Source organism: Elephas maximus, chromosome 3 (assembly GCF_024166365.1).
Source record: "Elephas maximus indicus isolate mEleMax1 chromosome 3, mEleMax1 primary haplotype, whole genome shotgun sequence".
Lineage (NCBI taxonomy): Eukaryota > Metazoa > Chordata > Mammalia > Proboscidea > Elephantidae > Elephas > Elephas maximus.
Genome location: NC_064821.1, coordinates 26,834,220 through 26,854,777, shown reverse-complemented (window position 1 = coordinate 26,854,777; position 20,558 = coordinate 26,834,220). Strand labels below are relative to the sequence as shown.

The 20,558-nt window shown below is 37.6% G+C and overlaps 1 protein-coding gene across 1 annotated transcript; it reads left to right on the top strand.

Annotated features, from left to right (window-relative positions):
• Positions 1 to 14,653: 14,653 nt before the first annotated feature.
• Positions 14,654 to 15,586, top strand: LOC126071183 (olfactory receptor 7G2-like). Its single transcript, XM_049875436.1, has one exon. The coding sequence runs from the start codon at positions 14,654 to 14,656 to the stop codon at positions 15,584 to 15,586; it is 933 nt and encodes a 310-aa protein (XP_049731393.1).
• The last annotated feature ends 4,972 nt before the right edge of the window (positions 15,587 to 20,558 follow it).

The window sequence follows — 20,558 nt, the reverse complement described above, 5'->3', positions numbered from 1 at the left end:
AAAAAAAAAAAAAACGAAGAAACCCTAAGAATCATGTGGGACTCTATCAGGAGACATAGACTATGAGTGACTGCAGTACCAGAACAGAAAGGGATAATAGAAAAAACAGAGAGAATTGTTGAAGATTTTTTGGCAGAAAGCTTCACCGATATCATGAAAGATTTCTGTCCAAGATGCTCATTGAACAGCACATAAGGCAGATCTCAAAAAAAGGTCACCAAGGCATACTATAACCAAACTTGCCAAAACCAAAGATAAAGAGAGAACTTTAAGAGCAGCTAGAGATAAACAAAAAGTCACCTACAAAGGAGAGTACATAAGAATAAAATTAGACTCCTCGGCAGAAACCACGCAGGCAAGAAAGCAGTGGGATGTCTTACAACTGCCAGCCAAAAATCATATACCCAGCAAAACTGTCTCTCAGGTATGAAGGTGAAGTTAAGACATTTCCAGATAAACAGAAGTTTAGGGAATTTGTAAAAGCCAAACCGAAACTACAAGAAATACTAAAGGGACTTCTTTGGTTGGAAAATAATATCAGATCTCAACCCAAGACTAGAAAACTGGGCGGAGCAATCAGATGTCCATCCCGACAGGGAAAGGACAGGAGTAAATCAGGATTAAAGACAATGTTCAAAACAAGGCAACAGCGATGTCATTGTGTAAAAGAGGACAACAATACAACAATAAAGAGGGACTAAGAAATGTAGTCATAGATCTTTCACATGGAGAGGAAGACAAGGCGATATAAGGAAAGAAAAGTCAGGTTTAAACTTTAAAAAATAGGGGTAAATATTAAGGTAACCACAAAGGTGACTAACTATCACATTCATCAAAATAAAATGCAAGAAAAAAATAGAGACTCAGCAGAAACAAAATCAACAACGAATAACAGGAAAAGACAATACATAAAGATAAACTACTCGGCACAAAAAAATAAGTGGAAAATAGAAACTGTCAACAACACACAAAAAAAGACATCAAAATGACAGCACATACCTATCCATAATTATGCTGAATGTAAATGGACTAAATGCACCAATAAAGAGACAGAGAGTTGCAGACTGAATTAAAAAAAAATCTGTCTATATTCTGAGTACAAGAGACACACCTTAGACTTAGTGACACAGACAAACTAAAATTCAAAGGATGGAAAAGAATATATCAGTGTATCAAGCAAACAACAATCAAAAAAGAGCAGGGGTGGTAATATTAATTTCTGACAAAATAGAATTCAAAGTTAAATCCACAACAAAGGATAAGGAAGGACACTAAATAATGATTAAAGGGACAATATGCCAGGAGGATATAACCATATTAAATATTTATGCATCCAATGACAGGACTGCGAGATACATAAAACAGACTCTAACAGAATTGGAAAGTGAGATAGGCAGCTCCACAATTATAGAAGGAGACTTCAAAACACCACTTTTGGTGAAGAACAGGACATCCAGAAAGAAGCTCACTAGAGACATGGAAGATCTAAATGCCACAACAAAAAACTTGACCTCATAGACACATACAGAACACTCCACCCAACAGCAGCCAAGTATACTTTCTTTTCTAGTGCACACAGAACATTCTCTAGAATAGACCATGTGTTAAGTCATAAAGCAAGCCTTAGCAGAATCCAAAACACTGAAATATTACAAAGTATCTTCTCTGACCATAGAGTCATAGAAGTAGAAATCAGTAACAGAAAAAGCAGGGAAAAGAAATCAAATACTTGGAAACTGAATAATATCCTGCTCAAAAATGGCTGGGTCATAGAAGACATGAAGGATGGAATAAAGAAATTCATAGAATCCAACGAGAATGAAAACACTTCCTATGATATCCTTTGGGACACAGTGAAAGCAGTGGCCAGAGGTCACTTTATGTCAACAAACGCACATATACAAAAAGAAGAGAGGGTCAAAATCAAAGAATAATCCTTACAACTTGAACAAATAGAAAAAGAAAAAAAAAGAAACCCTCAGGCACTAGAAGAAAGGAAATAATAAAAATTAGAGCAGAATTAAATGAAATAGAAAACAGAAAAACAACCAAAAGAGTTAAGAAGACCAAAAGCTGTTTTTGTGAAAAAGCCAACAAAATTGATAAACCATTGGCCAAACTGACAAAAGAAAAACAGGAGAGGAAGCAAATAACACAAATAAGAAATGAGATGGCGATATTAGAACAGACGCAACTGAAATTAAAAGAATCATATCAGATTACTAGAAAAAATTGTACTCTAACAAATTTGAAAACCTAGAAGAAATGAATGAATTTCTAGAAACACACTACCTACCTAATCTAATACAAACAGAGGTAGAACAACTAAATAAACCCATAACAAAAGAAGAGATTGAAAAGGTAATCAAAAAACTCCCAACAACAACAACAACAAAAAGCCCTAGGCTGGACAGCTTCTCTGCAGAGTTCTACCAAACTTTCAGAGAAGAGTTCACACCACTTCTGCTAAAGGTATTTCAGAGCATAGAAAAGGATGGAATACTCCCAAACTTATTCTATGCAGTCAGCATATCCCTGATACCAAAACCAGGTGAAGACACCACAAAAAAAGAAAATTACAGAAATATATCCCTCATGAACTTAGATGCAAAAATCCTCAAAAAACTTCTAGTCAATAGAATTCAACACATCAAAAATAATAATAATAACTCACCATGACCAAGTGGGATTCATACCAAGTATGCAGGAATGGTTCAACATTAGAAAAACAATTAATGTAATCCATCATATAAATAAAAAAAAGACAAGAACCACATGATCTTATCAACTGATACAGAAAAGGCATTTGACAAAGTTCAACACCCATTCATGATAAGAACTCTCAGCAAAATAGGAACAGAAGGAGAATTCCTCAACATAATAGAGGGAATTTATACAAAGCCAACAGGCAACGGCCAACATCATCCTAAATGGAGAGAGTCTGAAAGTATTCCCCTTGAGATCAGGAACCAGACAAGGATGCCCTTTATTACCACTCTATTCAACATCGTGCTGGAGTTCCTAGCCCGAGCAATTAGGCTTGATAAAGAAATAAAGTGCCTCCAGATTGGTAAGGAAGAAATAAAAGTACCTCTATTTGCAGATGACATGATCTTATACACAGAAAACCCTAAAGAATCCTCAAGAAAACTACTGAAACTAATAGAAGAGTTCAGCAGAGGATCAGGATACAAGATAAACATACAAAAATCAGATGGCTTCCTCTACACCAACAAAAAGAACATTGAAGAGGAAATCACCAAATCAATACGATTTCCAGTAGCCCCCAAGAAGATAAAATACTTAGGAATAAATCCTACCAGAGATGTAAAAGACCTATACATAGAAAACTGCAAGACTACTGCAAGAAACCAAAAGAGAACTATGTAAGTGGAGAAACAAAGCTTGCTCATGGATAGGAAGAAATAACATTGTAAAAATGTCTATTCTACCAAAACCTTTCTATAGATACAATGCAATTCTGATCCAAATACCAATGACAATTTTTTGATGAGATGGAGAAACAAATCACCAACTGCATATGGAAGTGAAAGAGGCCCTGGATAAGTAAAGCATTACTGAAAAAGGACAAGGTGGGAGGCCTCACTCTACCTGATTTTAGAACATATTATACCATCACAGTAGTAAAAACAGCCTGGTACTGGTACAACAACAGATACATAAACCAATGGAACAGAATTGAGAATCCAGACATAAATCCAAGCACATATGTGCAGCTGATAATTTGACAAAGGCTCAAAGTCAGTTAAACGGGGAAAAGACAGTGTTTTTAACAAATGCTGCTGGCATAACTGGGTATCAATCTGTAAAAAAAAAAAAAAAAGAAACAAGATCCATACCTTACACCATTGAAAAAACTAACTCAAAATGGATCAAAGACTTAAATATAAAATCTAAAACAATAGAGATCATGGAAGAAAAAATAGTAACAATGCTAGGAGCCCTAATACATGTCATAAACTGTATACAAAACATTATTAAAAATGGAGAAGAAAAACTAGATAACAGGGAGCTCCTAAAAATCAAACATCTATGCTCATTCTTTACGCACCTCAACATAAAGAAAACAAAAATCCTCACAACTGGACCAACAAGCAACATCATGAAAAACAGAGAAAAGATTGAACTTGTCAAGGATTTCATTTTACTTGGACCCACAATTAACAGCCATTCAAGCAGCAGTCAGGAAATCAAAAGATGCATTGCATTGGGTAAATCTGCTGCAAACGACCTCTTTAAAGTGTTGAAGAGTAAAGATGTCACCTTGAAGACCAAGGTGTGCCTGACCCAAGCCATGGTATTTTCAATCATATCATTTGCATGTGAAAGCAGGACAATGAATAAGGAAGACCGAAGAAGAATTGATGCCTTCGAATTGTGGTGTTGGTGAAGAATATTGAATATACCATCGACTGCCAAAAGAACAAACAAATCTGTCTTAGAAGTACAGCCAGAATGCTCCTTAGAAGCAAGGATGGTGAGACTGCATCTTTCATACTTTGGAGGTGGAGAGACACAGTGGCTGCAACAATGAGCTTAAGCATAACGACAATTGTGAGGATGGTTCAGGACTGGGGAGTGTTTCATTCTGTTTTGCATAGGGCCTCTATGAGTTGGAACCAAATCGACAGCACCTAACAACAGCAACATGGTCATCCAAAGACTTCACCAAAAGAGTAAAAAGATTATCTACAGACCGGGAAAAAGTTTTTAGCTATGACATTTCTGATCAGTGTCTTATGCCTAAAATCTACAGGATACTGCAAAAAATCAACTACGAAAAAACCCAATTAAAAGATACGCAAAAGATATGAACAGACACTTCACTGAAGAAGACATTCAGGTAGCTAACAGATACATAAGGAAATGGTCTTCTTCATTGGCCATTACAGAAATGCGAATCAAAACTACAATGAGATTCCATCTCACTCCAACAAGGCTGGCATTAATCCAAAAAACACAAAATAATAAATGTTGGAGAGGTTGTGGAGAGGTGGAAACACTTCTACACTGCTGGTGGGAATGTAAAATGGTACAACCACTTTGGAAATTGATTTGGCACTTCCTTAAAAAGCTAGAAATAGAACTACCATACGATCCAGCAATCCCACTCCTTGGAATATATCCTAGAGAAAAAAGAGCCTTTACACGGACAGATATATGCACACCCATGTTCATTGCAGTACTGTTTACAATAGCAAAAAGATGGAAGCAGTCAAGGTGCCCATCAGTGGATGAATGGATAAATTATGGTATATTTGCACAATGGAATACTATGCATCAATAAAGCAAAATGAGGAATCTGTGAAACCTTTCATAACATGGAGGAATCTGGATGGCATTATGCTGAGTGAAATTAGCCAGTTGCAAAAGGACAAATATTGTAAGAGACCACTATTATAAGAACTGAAAAAACAGTTTAAATAGAGAAGAAAATATTCTTTGATGGTTATGAGAAAGGGGGAGGAGGGAGGGAGAGGAGTTTTCACTAATTAGAAGATAAGAACTACTTTAGGTGAAGGGAACGATAACACATAATGCAGGTGAGGTCAACACAACTGGACTAAACCAAAGGAAAGAAGTTTCCTGAATGAACTGAATGCTTCAAAGTCCAGTGTGTCAAGGGCGGGGGTTTGGGGACCATGGTTTCAGGGGACATCTAAGTCCATTGGCATAATAAAATCTATTAAGAAAACATTTTGCATCCCACTTTGGAAAGTGGGATCTGGGGCCTTAAATGCTAGCAAGCAGCCATCCAATATGCATCAATTGATCATAACCCACCTGGACCAAAGGAGAATGAAGAACACCAAAGATAGAAGATAATTACTAGCCCAAAAGACAGAAAGGGCCACATAAACCAGAGGCTGCATCAGCCTGAGACGAGAAGAACTAGATCTTGCCCGGCTGCTACTGAGGACCGCCCTTACAGGCAACACAACAAAAAAACCCTGAGGTAGCAGGAAAAGCAGTGGGATGCGACCTCAAATTCTCATAAAAAGACCGGACTTAATGGTCTGACTGAGACTAGAAGGACCATTGAGGTCATGGTCCCCAGACCATTTCTTGGCCCAAGATAGGAACCATACCCAAAGCCAACTCTTCAGACAGGACTATGGGATAGGAAATGATATTGGTGAGGAGTGAGCTTCTTGGATCAAGTAGACACATGAGACTATGTGGGCAGCTCTTGTCCGGAGGGGAGAAGAGAGGGCAGAGGGGTCATAAGGTAGCCAAGTGGACATGAAAATAGAAAGTGGAGGGAAGTAGTATGCTGTTTCATTAGGGGGAGAGCAGCTAGCAGTATATAAGCGAGGTGTATATAAATTTTTATACGAGAGACTGACTTGATTTGTAAACTTTCACTTAAAGCACAAAAAAATTAAAAAGAAAATACACTGTCCATTCATGTTGCTATTTTTGAGGGGCTCTGTTTTCAGATAAAGTGGTCTGTTGTATCTATTCCTGCATCAGGATCACAGGTCTTTATTATTATAGCATATCTCTCACCTAAAAATAAGTTTGCTGTCTTAAGGAACATACCCCAAGCAACAGCCGGTTATAACCACCAAGGTACATTACATGAGAGGTAGACTGATTATTTGATTCTTTGTAATCTAATTCAACAATATTGGTAACAAAGAGCCATGATCTCAAACTATAGTGGAAAACAAATGTATATTGAACCTACTAATTTGAAATTGAGAAAATTTGGTAGAAAAATTTTAAAAAGCATGTAAAATGTCTGTTACATGTTCAGTCCATATTGATTACAGAAAATGTATTAGAAAGGGCTAAATATAATATGTACAAACCTGATAAACGTCTAATGAGTAATGTATAGAAATAGTCGTTAGTGTGCATTTTTAAGGATACATTCGCTATATTTGTATTTGTATTGGTAATTCATACACCCATATAAACGCACTGTACTTTTGAGCCTGCATGTGGTATCATTCTTCCTGATGTTGTTAGGACAGCAGTTCTTTTCAACGTACCTAATGAAAGAAGACTAGAGTCAATTACAGAAGGTAGGTGTGTCCATGTGTGTAAGGTACTTGAAATGGATGTGAGCAGAAGGAGATAGAGAAAAGAGGAAGTGATGGGTATCAATGCGTATTCCTGGCCTCTCAGAATGAGGGAGTCAGCCAAAGTGAAGCTCTTCCTTCTCTGAGACTTACTCCGTAAGGATTTGCAAAAGAATTTGACTAATGAGGAGCTTTGGATATTGAACGCTCTAAGGTTGCAGAGACTATAAATAGTCTGCCTGTGGCCATGCACGCAACAACCCTGACCAGGCCAGTAGGTAGCACATTTGAGCCTTGTCTCAGGGACCATCACTTTCCACAGGAGGCTTCCTGGCCCATCCCCTCTCCTCTGTGCTCCATCAATACAGAGCTTCCATTTTTATCCTTCAACTTCCTGGGAGAACTGAATGTCATTCCTTAGTGCTGGCACCAAGGTAATTTGACACCTAGTTTATCCTTTGAAAATAGGGAGAGGTCTTTGTCTATCAGCCTATTTGGGGCAGCAGTGAGTTGTGTTCTGGTAGAAGAGGAGCAGAGTGGAATCATAGGTGAGGTCCCTGCCTAATTGTTCATCACCTTATTGACATACTTCCTTGTACATTTGCAGCAGTACTTGAGCAGGTCTCATTCTGCTAATCATCTACTCTGACCCTCAAGCTCCATGAATTTTTTTCCAACCTCAAAAGAAACCTGTCCTTGCTCAATTTTTATAAATGTTTTAGATTCTTTAAAATTTTCCTTTATTTCTTTGGCAGGGGGCTGGGGCATGTGGTCAGCTTCTCCTTATCTTTCAGTACTTGGGTCTTGACACCCTTTCGTGGGGGGGATCTTTGGCCTTGGCCCCAGTACTGGGCTCTGAGGACTCAGAGTGGAGTTGGAGAACCAGGTTGACTCCACAAGCTACATCCCAAGTGTACCAGTGTTCTATTAAATATTTTAAAGAAAATACAGCACAGAGTAATAGGATAAACACCTATGTACCAACGCTTCCAGAATTAATGAATGTTGACATTTTGCCATTTTTTTTGTTAAAGTAACAAAATGGTACACATAAAGAAGACATACTCTTTATAGTCCCCTCCATTTCCCTTCTTTGCTTCCTAAGAGGCAACCACAGTCTCGAATTTGGTTGGTCTCCAGTGCAGTTTAAAGTGTGTGTGTGTGTGTGTGTATAAAAAATATATAATTTTTTATATATACCCCAGTAAAAATGCCCATCACCTGGAAAAAGCATAAATTGTGATGTGATCGAGTGGAATATCTTAAGGTAGTTAGAGTTAATGAATCAAAACAAAGAATACCAAGACTGATAAATTATTAAATGTATTATTTTTAAGGAGTAATTAGAGTATATAAATGTATTAAAGCAAAACAAAAACACTGCTTATGGATAGCATCATAATAAATATATTGAATACACAGGGGACTAATGCATACAAGTTCTGTGTTGTTCACCTGGAGGAGGGAAAAATATTGAGATGTGAAAAATAAAGGAGGATTTCAAATAAACATGCATTAGTTCATTTAAAAAAATAATGGAAACATGGCAACATATTTTTTAGATAATATTGTGTTTTTGATGAAGATTTACATAGCAGGTTAGGTTTCCATTCAATAATTTCTACACAAATTGTTCAGTGACATTGATTTTAATTTGATGGTGCAGAGTGGTGAAAAACCAGGATTTTATTATTTTTCTCTGTACTTCTCAGCATGCTTGAAATGTTTCGTGATAAAAAAAATGTAAATTTATATCTATGTTATTTTAAAACTTACTTAAATTTTCCCTTCCTATACCTGTCATTTTAGACAAGGTACTTTTTTCTTCTGAGTTTTCATTATTTGTGTTGATACATCTAGATCTAATTTATTCAATTTAATTGCTATATATTTTATAATATATCATTAGAGATGAACATTGATATCATTCATATTCATTGGGGTTCTTTCTTCCCTTTGCTTTTTTACATGAGGAAGAGTCCCAGTGGACTTTTAGCATATCTATTCCTCCGTAAAATTTGTAATTATCTTGCTAGGTATGTCCTTTCTCTGTCTACCCTTCCCTGATTTTTGTGCAACAATTACTCAGTTCTATAATAAGCCATCAGGTTATGCCCATGCAGAACAAATCAGAACAGGAAATATTGAGACGATGTCATTTGTTGAACACCATACTTGATGGTTTTGTCTACTCATTTTCATCCTTACAAAATTGCAGTAAGGTTTTATGATGGTTCCTATCATACAATGAGGTGATGGAAGATTCTCAAGGAGTTCTAAAAATATCTTTGTTGATAAAGCAAGTGCTACAGACTCGATTAAAGTCAGGAGTGTCTGTGACCAAATGTTAAACCAACTGATTGATGCTATTAAGGTTGCTGGAAACCCTGGTGGCGTAGTGGTTAAGTGCTATGGCTGCTAACCAAAGGGTCGACAGTTCAAATCCACCAGGCGCTCCTTGGAAACTCTATGGGGCAGTTCCACTCTGTCCCATAGGGTCACTATGAGCCAGAATTGACTTGACAGCTCTGGGTTTCATGGTTTCTGGTTATTAAGGTTGCTTGTTGTCAGAACTTCATGCTTACAGCCAGAGCCTCTTTTCAAGCAGCCTGGATGTTTGTGTTGGGAGAGCAGAGTTTGTTTGCCTTGTGCCATTAAGCTAAAAAAACAAGGATCCTAATGAGTTGTTCATTTTTGAAATAGACACTTTCACAGACTTTTTCTACAGCATTGGTTTATAAGAATAAAGGGGAAATGTATCGAAGATGTAGTCGATCAACTGTTACCTGTTTTAGAGATCGAGATATCTTCAGGGGTCTCATCTTAATATCGAAAAAATGGGAGTGTCCTGGAGTTGATCTCAGTACACAGCCTCAGGATTCCCAAAAGAACCAGTGCCCATGCTTCCTGACCCAGGTTTGATGGGGCCAAGCCAGGAACAGAAGGAAAGAAGATTCAAAGTATCACAATTGATTTTCATATTACCTTTTCTAACATATGCTAATTATACAGTGTAGACTATGAGTCAAAACATAAAACGGAGAGGGAATGGATGAAGCTATTGAGCAGGGAGGGGTTATTCGAATACTCTGTCATAAAAAGGGAACGAGGAAGGGAGGAACAGATCCAACGTGCTATCTGGAAAGAGAGGAAAGGAATGAAAAAATAAATCTGAAAGTAATAATCTATTAATAGAGATTAATTATGAGTTCTATTCCATTTGAAATTTGAAATTCTATGGTTTCTTTTTCCATTGATTTACATGTAAAAATGTGAGTGGCAGTCAAACAGAAAAGAGTTTATATGTGTTTATTTCATACATTGTTGCATTTGGGAAGGTCAGGAATTTCTAAAAATAAGTTCCATTATCTTATTGAGTCATCGCTATAGCCTTAAATAGTACTTCACAACGACCAGATGTCAGGCTCCTTGCTGAACAACTTGTATTGATTGAATTTTTTAAGTCCCACAACTACATAAATATTTGAGGTGTCCAGCTGTACTTTGCTCAGTGTCTTTTTTCTCCTTTAAGGCTGACTTGACAATCTTTCTTCTTTTTCTACTACCATTGAGATCCTCCGGTAAGCAGCCTAGATGTTTGTGTTGGTAGAGTGTGTCTTTCTTATTCTTGGCTCTGCTCGTTGTTGTTGTTCGGTGCTAACAAGTCAGTTCTGACTCCTAGTGACCCTATGCACAATAGAACAAGTCACTGCGCCATCCTCATGATTCTTGTTATGCTTGAGCCCATTGTTTCAGCTGCTGTGTCAATCCACCTTGTTGAGGTTCTTCCTTGTTTTTACTGACCCTCTACATTACTAAGCATCATGTTCTTCTCCAGGGATTGGAGATAACATGTTCAATGTAAGTGTGACAAATTTTCACCTACCTCACTTCTAAGGACAATTCTGGCTGTATTCCCTCCAAGACATATTTGTTCATTCTTCTGGAAGTCCATGGTATTATAAATATTCTTTGCCAACACTATAATTCAAATGCATCGATTCTTCTTCAATCTTCCTTATTCACTGTCCATCTTTCCCATGCATATAAGATGATAGAAAATACCATGCTTTGAACCAGGTGAATCTTTGTCCTCAAAGTGACACTTTTCATTTTTAAGACTTTAAACACCAGTGACTGAAGACCAGATGAGTTGTGGATGACATCAAGGACATCATGCATTAAGAAAGAAAAAGGTCATTAAAAAGACAGGAAATGAAGTAAAGACCAAAATGGATGAAGAAAAGACTCTGAATCTTGCTCTTGAACTTCAGTAGCTAAAGCAAATGGAAGAAATGTTGAAGTAAAAGAGCTGAACAGAAGATTTCAAAGGTCAGCTAAAGAAGAAATATTAAAGTATTATAATGAAATGTGCAAAGACCAGGAAATATAAAACCAAAGTGGAAGAACATGCTTGGCATTTTTCAGGCTGAAAGAACTAGGAAAGAATTCAGACATAAAGTTGCAATTCTGAAGAATTCTATGGGCAAAATATTGAACAACACGGGAAGTCTCAAAAGAAGATGGAAGGAATACAGAGTCACAACACCAAAAAACATTGATCAATGTTCAACCATCTCAGGAGGTAGCAGATGATGCAGAACCAGTTGTACTGAAGGAAGAAGTCCAGGCTGCACTGAAGTCATAGGTTAAAAACAAGTCTCTGGAAATTGATAGAATACCAATTGAGATGTTTCAAATAACAGATTTAATGCTGAAAGCGGTTGCTTGTCTATGCCAAGAAATTTGGAAGATAAATTTCTGGACAACTGACTGGAAGAGATCCATATTTGTGCCCTTTGCAAAGAGAGTTGATTCAATGGAATACAGAAATTATTGAAAAATTTCATTAATATCACAAGTAAAATTTTGCTGAAGGTAATTAAAAAATGGTTGTAACATGTTCATCAATAGGGAACTGTCAGAAATTCAAACAGGATTCAGAAGAGGATGTGAAACGAAGAAGAGAATTTGAAATGAGGTACATCATTGCAGATGTCAGGCTGATATTGGCTAAAAGCAGAAAATACCAGAAAGATGTTTACCTGTGTTTTATTTACTATGCAAAGACATTCAGTTGTGTGGATCGTAACAAATTACGGATAACATTGTGAAAAATGGGAATTCCAGCACACTTAAGTGTGCTCATGCAGAACTTGTACATAGACTGAGAGGTAGCTGTACAAACAGAACAAGGACATACAGCATGGTTTAAAATCAAGAAAGGTGTGCATCAGGGTTTTATCTTTTCACCATGCTAATTCAATCTGTATTCTGAGGAAATAATCTTGGAAGCAGAACTTTATGAAGAAGAATGGGGCATCAGGATTGGAGGAAGACTCATCAACAAACTGCAATATGCAGATGATACACCCTTGCTTGCTGGAATTGAAGAGGACTTGAAGCACTTACAGATGGAGATCAAAGACTACAGCCTTCGGTATGCATTAGACCTCAACAAAGAGAAGACAAAAATCCTCACAACTGGACCAATAAGCAGCATGATGAATAGAGAAACTGTTGAAGTTATCAGGGATTTCATTTTACTTGTATCCACAATCAGTGCCCATGGAAGCAGCAGTCAGGAAATCAGATGACATTGCATTGGGCAAATCTGCTGCCAAAAACCTCTTTAAAGTGTTAAAAAGCAAAGATGTCAGGATTTTGCTTAGGACACACTAACAAATTGTTGCTTTTTTTATTTTCCAGTTTTTGAAGACTCATGCATTTCCTCTTTCCTCCCATTCTTCTGTTTTGGGAAAAAAGGATGTGCTACATATCAGCTTGTTGCCCTGGTGGTGCAGTGATTAAGAGCTCTGTTGCTAAATGAAAGGTTGGCTGTCCAACCCATCAGCTTCTCCATGGGGGAATGATGTGGCAGTCTATTTTCCCAAAGATTTCAGCCTTGGAAACTATATAGCAGTGTCACTCTGTTCTATAGGGATGCTGTAATTTGGAATCAACTCTGTAACAATGGGTATATACCATTTATGAAGATAATGTTTCCATCTTCAAATAAATGGAAGAAAAGAGTCTCATTGACATAATAGGATAACAGCTTGAGATTTCAGGTAGCACATTCTGTCTTGACTTCAGTTCCTGAGTGTGGGTCCTGTTTTGATGCTGTCACTACCTATGTGGTCAGAGTTTAGATAACCCTGAATACCAGGGAAAGCACTTGGGTTTTAATTCAGTTGGAACTTTTCAAAAGGCAAGTGATGGAATCTGTTGACCCTTCAGGATGCCTGGTCATCCCCTACACAGAGGTTGTATCATGTGGTGGTATGATGTATGCTCTAAGATCTCACAGCCTGAGTTCAAATCCTGTTAGTGCTGTTTTCCAGAGTACCATGTACTTTGTATCTGTAAATTCACCACACTTCTCCTTTACCTTCACTTGAGGTCATGGATATAATGTAGGAAAATAGAAGTTCCTAATTCACATCTCTGTTGTGAGAATAACTAACAGCAAATCCTGAAAACTTCCTGAAATAGTCAGGACTCAGTAAGTGTTAGTAGTAGTAATGGCAGCAGTTTTTGACAATTATGATATTTATTATTATACATTCTAATAATACTGCTATTAATTAGAACAATAATAACAAGGACTAAGAACTTAAATGATGGGACTTTAAATGGAAACAAAAAATTGAAAGGTATGATTTTGAGGAAGAACTGAAAATGATTGAGTCAAGGGCTTGAACTCCTAGCCAAGTCCCTCTGCAGAGCCTGGTGAGCCAGGTCCCCATCTCCTCATGAAGTGCACCACATCTGTTCCTCCCTGCAGATGAGCTGATTGTACATGGGCCATAATGGTTGATGTTCTAGAAGAGTGGCCCTCAAAGTGTGGCCCCAGGCCATTAGCAATAGCATTTGAGAATTTGTTAGAAAGAACAAATTTAGAGCCTTAGATTCCAAATTCAGAAGCCAATACTCTGTGGGGGCTCAAAAAGCCCTTCAGCTAATTCTGATGAAAAGCAGTTTGAGAACCATTGCTCTAAAACACAGATGTAGAATTTGTTTTTCTGCTAGTTTGAAGGCTTTGGAAAATTCCAAAGGTAAAAACCATGTACTTTTTTCTATTTCATTCCTATTACTGGGCACAATGTTGATAAACAGTATTCAATAAACACATAGATATTACCTACGTGGTCAGAGACTTCAAGACTTTTAAAGCAAAGAGCCCTGGTAGCATAGCGTTTAAGAGCTTGGCTGCTAACTAAAAGGTCAGCAGTTGAAATCCACCAGCTCCTTCTTGAAAAACCCTAGGGGCCAGTTCTACTCTGTCCTGTAGGGCTGTTATTAGACTGATATCACTCAAGGCACACAACAAGAACAAAATCAAGGAGACCACTTGGGTATTTATTCAGATGGAAATGTTTTTGTTGATATGATAACAGAAGTGATAGAAAACAGAAGAAGGGAGGAAGGTAGAGAGGATGGGACAGAGGCAGATGAAAGGAAAGAGTGGGAGAGGGAAGGAGACAGAGAAAATATTTGTAGTGTTCACTTCATTTCACAATACAAATGTGAGGATTTCTCTAAAATAAGCAATCTTTGTAGATCTCTTTCCTATCACTTCCATCATCAGACTAATCAACAACATGACATCAGAAAACCAAACTGGTGTAGCAGCATTCTCCCTCCTGGGGCTCTCAGAGGATTCAGAACTGCAGCCCTTCCTCTTCGGGCTATTCCTGACCATGCACCTCGTCACTGTGTTGGGGAACCTACTCATTATCCTGGCCATCAGCTCAGACTCCCACCTCCACACCCCCATGTACTTTTTCCTCTCCAACCTGTCCTTCACTGACATCTGTTTCAGCAGCACCACGGTCCCCAAGATGCTGATGAACATCCAGACACAGAGCAAATCCATCAGTTACACAGGCTGCCTCACCCAGGTTTGCTTCCTCATGATATTCGCAGGCATGGAAAATTTTCTTCTTGCAGCAATGACCTATGACCGCTATGTGGCCATCTGCCAACCACTGAGGTACACAGTCATCATGAACTCTTACCTCTGTGGCCTGCTGATTCTCCTCTCCTTGTTCATTAGTTTGGTGGATGCCCTGCTCCACAGTCTGATGATACTAAGGCTGTCCTTCTGCACAGACGGGGAAATCCCTCACTTCTTCTGTGAGCTTGCTCTGGTCATCAAACTTGCCTGCTCCAATACTCTTGTCAATAACATCCTGACATATTTACTAAGTATACTGGGTGGTGTTACTTTCCTTGGGATTATTTTCTCTTACATTGAAATTGTTTCTTCCATTCTGAGAATACCATCAGCTGGTGGAATGTATAAAGCTTTCTCCACCTGTGGGTCTCACCTGTCAGTGGTTTTCTTATTCTATGGGACAGCTTTTGGGGTGTACATTAGTTCTGCAGTTACTCATTTTTCCAAGAAGACAGCAGTAGCCTCAGTGATGTACACTGTGGTCCCTCCAATGATAAACCCATTTATCTACAGCCTGAGGAACAGGGACATGAAGGGAGCCTTGAAGAATCTCCTGTGGAGAACATCTTTTTCATGATTGTATTATCTGCCTTAGCCTTGGGCTTCTAGATGAGTCATAGTGAAATTGTACTGGGGGAATCAGAATGTTACATTTTTGTGGTAATGAGAGTCTTTTTTTTTTTTTCATTTTGATGATAAAAAGCTTTATATGTTTATCAATTCAAATGCATTTTTACTTATGAGTATATTTATTTATTTATACATGCTTCTGTCTTGTGACAATTTTTACCTTATTAGCAAGGCGTGTTAAAGCATTTATTTATTTATGTTTATTTTGGTAACTATATACGTAATGAAACATTTGTCATTTCAACATTTTTTACATGTGCCATTTAGTGACATTAATTACCTTCTTCATGTTGTGCAATCATCACCACTATTCATGTTTAAATTTTTCCATCACTCTTAGCCAATGTCCCTAAGCAATGAGTCTCCCTTTCTTTTTTCTTACTCACTGACCCTGATAAGCAGTAATAAACTTTGGTCTCTATACACTCGCTTATTCTAGGTATTTCATTTATGTGGGATCATATAGTATTTGTCCTTTTGTAACTGACATTTCATTCAGCATATTGTTTTCAAGGTTCATCTATGTTGTAGGATGTATCAGGACTATTTCTGTTTATGGCAAGTAGTACTCCATTGCATTATGACATTTTGCTTATCCATTCATCTGTTGACGGGCATTTAGCCTGTTTCTGCCTTATGGCTATTGTGAATATGCTGCAATGAACATTGGTGTACGAGTATCTGTGTTCTTGCCTTCAATTCTTTTGCTACAATGGCTATATACCATAGTGACTAACAGTAGTGCAAAATAGGTATGGAAGCTGACTTTGCTCCTCTCTAGCTTTGTGATATTTGATTGACTGTGTGCTAGGACAGGTTTCCCTCCAGGTTACCAGATGGCTGCATCACTTACAGGCATTGTATACCGGAAAGCTGACCATGCCTTTTTTTCTTTTCTTTTTCTTTAATAAAGAGGTTACTTTTCCAATGACTCTTTTAGAAGACATCCTTTCACAGCTGATGTGCCTGAATTGGGACATACAAAACCCTTCATAAACCATTCTCTGGTTAAGGGAATGGAATTATTATGAGTGGATTTGACATATCACCTACAGCAGTTGTTCTCCAGCGTTAATGTGTATGAGAACTGGTGAAAAGAACTTGTTAATTCCCAGATTCCTGGGCTCATCCTCAGCGATTTTGGTAGCCCTGGTGGTGCAGTAGTTAAGCATTTGCCTGCTAACCAAAAGGTAGTGAGTTTGAATCCAACAAATGCTCCTTGTAAACCCTATGGGTGCAGTTCTACTCTACCCTATGGAGCTGCTATGAGTCAGAATTGACTCAACAGCAATGGGTTTGGCTTTGGTTATTGTGAAGTGGGCCTGTGAATGTGCATGTCTGACAAGCTCATAGCTGATTTCACTGTGGACAGTCCAAGTATTACAGTTGAAGTGACACTGATCAAGAATGCCATTACCGTTGGGAACGCAGTAGGCACCATGTCTGGCATACCGTAAGTACTCAATGAAATTTAGCTAATATTGTATTCCATATATAGCCATCTATTCTTGGACCTTGCAATCTTTTTGCTTTCGCACATTTTTTAACATTTGCTTTAGCAGTTAGTTTTCCTCATCTTTATTTAAATATGTATCAGTGTTTTGAGTGAATCCAGTAATATAATCAAAGACACAGTTATGGGTTTTGCAGGCTAAGATGAATTATGTTTCCCTGACAGTTAATTTGCTTTGATTCCTTCTCATTGATTACTTGCTAGCAATGAGTTTGACTTCTTTTTACCTCGTGTCACCCTTTCTGTTGTTTCTTATTCATTTCAGATGAAATCCACACATCAAATGTGCTTGAATAAAGCTAATAAGGCCACTGTAGTCTTTGAAGGACTCAACTGTATAGGGGAGGTGTTGGATGTGACACTATAGGGAAGCAAGGAGAAAGTTTGGTTTTATCGAGGATCTTTTTTGATCTAAGGAGATAATTCACAGTGAGAATGGATGACTCCCTGGAAAACTGAATGCCAGAGAGTCTTTTGTTCTCATCCTCACTGACTTCCATTATTTTCACCACCACTTCTGGGGACAGCTCTCGGACTGGCCTCCATGGCATTTGCTAGGGCAGAATTTCACCCAGTGATGGCCTTAGCCACCTGCAGCATCTTGGGTCTTTGTTAAATCTGCAGCTAGCTGCCCCTCATTCAAGGACCACTGACTCTGGACCCTGTGGATAGGCCCTTAGAGAAAACATGGTTAAAAAAAACCCTTGTGAAATAGTGATGAGTTCTATATTCTGGAAACATATCTTTAATACTAGAATGTATTTAAAATATGATACATGAAAGATTACTTTTTGTGAAATATAGCACACGTATAAAATTTGTGTAATTTAACTATTTTTCTTATAGAATATTCATATAATATGAACATATATGTCCACCACTTAAATGGAAAAATAACATTTACAGTCATCTAGAATCCTCCTGTAAGACTCTCAGTCTAATCATCCTCCCTCTTGCCAAGAAATAACCACTATCCTGAATTTTGTATTTAACATTTTCTTAGCTATTCCTTATATTGGGTTGAATCCTATGAAATTCCCAGCGTTTCACTCTTTTTGACATATAAAAGGACTGTTTTCATGTATTTCAACATAATAGTCTTACTACCTCTACATATATCCCTTTCTTCCACTTCATAAATGGAATCTATGGAAAACCCACAGCTAACATTGTACTTCATGGACTGCATACTTTCCTTTTGGATCAGGAACAAAAAAAGCGTGTCCACTCATTCTATATCTATTCAACTTGTGGGGGAGGTTGTAGACAGGGCAGTTATGCAAAAAAGGAAGAATAAGAAGAGGAAGAAGAAGAAGTAAAAGGCACCAACTTGGAAAGGAAGAAATAAAACTCCCTCTATTTGCAGATGACATAGAGAAAATCCTAAAGAATCTGCTAAAATCCTATTTGGACTAATATACACTCTCAGCAAGGTTGCAGGATACAAGATCAATGTGCAAAAGCCAACTGAATTTTATATACTTGAAATAAACAATCCAAAAATTGAAACTAAGAGGAACGATTCACTTTGCAAAAGCATCAAGAAGAATACAATGAAATGCTTAGGGATAAATATAATAAAAGAAGTGTAAGACACATTTTTAAAAGTGCAAAATATTGTAGAAATAAATTTGAGAAGATCTAAATAATTAGAAAAAATACACCATATTCATGAATTGGAATGCTGCAAAAGGTCTCTTTAAAGCCCTGAAAAGCAAAGATGTCACTTTGAAGATTAAGGCATGCCTGTCCCAGACCATGGTGTTTTCAATTGCCTCATATGCATGGGAAAGCTGGATAATGAATGATGAAGACCAAAGAACTGACGCCTTTGAGTTATGGTGTTAGTGGAGAATATACCGTGGACCGCAAAAAAAATGAACAAATCTGTCTTGGAAAAAGTACAACCAGAATGCTCCTTGGAAGCAAGGATAGCAAGATTATGTCTCATCTATTTTGGACATGTTATCAGGTGGTATCAGTCCCTGGAGAAGGATGTCATGCTTGGTAAAGTGGAGGGTCAGCAAAAACGAGGATGACCCTCAACAAGATGAATTGACACAGTGGCTGCAACAATGAGTTCAAGCATAACAACGACTGTGAGGATGGTGCAGGACCATGCAGTGTTTAGTTCTGTAATTCATATGGTCACTATGAGTCGGAACTGACTTGATGGCACCTAACAACAACAACATGAAATACAGATGGCCTCTAGAGTGGGGACCCAGGATAGGGACTCCTTTTGTCTAGATCTAAGTGTATTACTGCCTCCAAATTATAAGATTAAATTTTAATGCTACCTAAAAGATTCTTTAAAAAGTGTTTTTTTTTAATTAAAAAAAAACCTAGTGGCATAGTGGTTAAGTGCTATGGCTGCTAACCAAAAGGTCGGCAGTTTGAATCCACCAGGTGCTCCTTGGAAACTCTACGTGGCAAAGAAATAATAGGTACCCAAATTAGAAAGAAAAACGTAAAGCTATTTATATTTGCAGGTGACATGAGAGATGATGTAGAGAAAATCTTAATCCGCTAAGACACTATTTGGACTAATAAATGCAAGGTTGTAAGATACAAGATCAATATACCAAAATCAATTTTATTTGTATATACTTGCAATGAATAATCTAAAAATGAAATTAAGCAAAAAATTCCATTTAGAAAAGCATCAAAAATTAAAGAATAAACTACTTAGGAATAAGTTTTAGAAAAGAAGTGTAAGACATGTATTGAAAAGTAAAAGCCATTGTTGACATAACTTTAAGATCTAAATAATTAGAAAAAATACATCATGTTCATGAGTTGGAAAAATTAGCATTTTTAAGATGGCAATATTCTCCAAACTGATCTACTGATTACACAATCCCTATAAGAATTCCCCCCACGTGTCTGTCAGTTTGTCGTACTGTGGGGGCTTGTGTGTTGCTGTGATGCTGGAAGCTATGCCACTGGTATTCAGATACCAGCAGGGTCACCCATAGAGGACAGGTTTCAGCTGAGCTTCCAGACTAAGAAAGACTAGGAAGAAGAACCCGGCAGTCTACTCCTGAAAAGCATTAGCCAGTGAAAACCTTATGAATAGCAGCAGAACATTGTCTAATATAGTGCTGGAACATGAGCCTCCCAGGTTTGAAAGCACTCAAAAGATGACTGGGGAAGAGCTGCCTCCTCAAAGTAGAGTCGATCTTAATGATGTGGATGGAGTAAAACTTTCAGAACCTTCATTTGCTGATGTGGTACAACGCAAAATGAGAAGAAACAGTTGTAAACCTCCATTAATAATCGGAACCTGGAATGTACAAAGTATGAATCTAGGAAAATTGGAAATTGTCAAAAATGAAATGAAACACATAAACATCGATATTCTAGGCATTAGTGAGCTGAAATAGACTGGCATTGGCCATTTTCA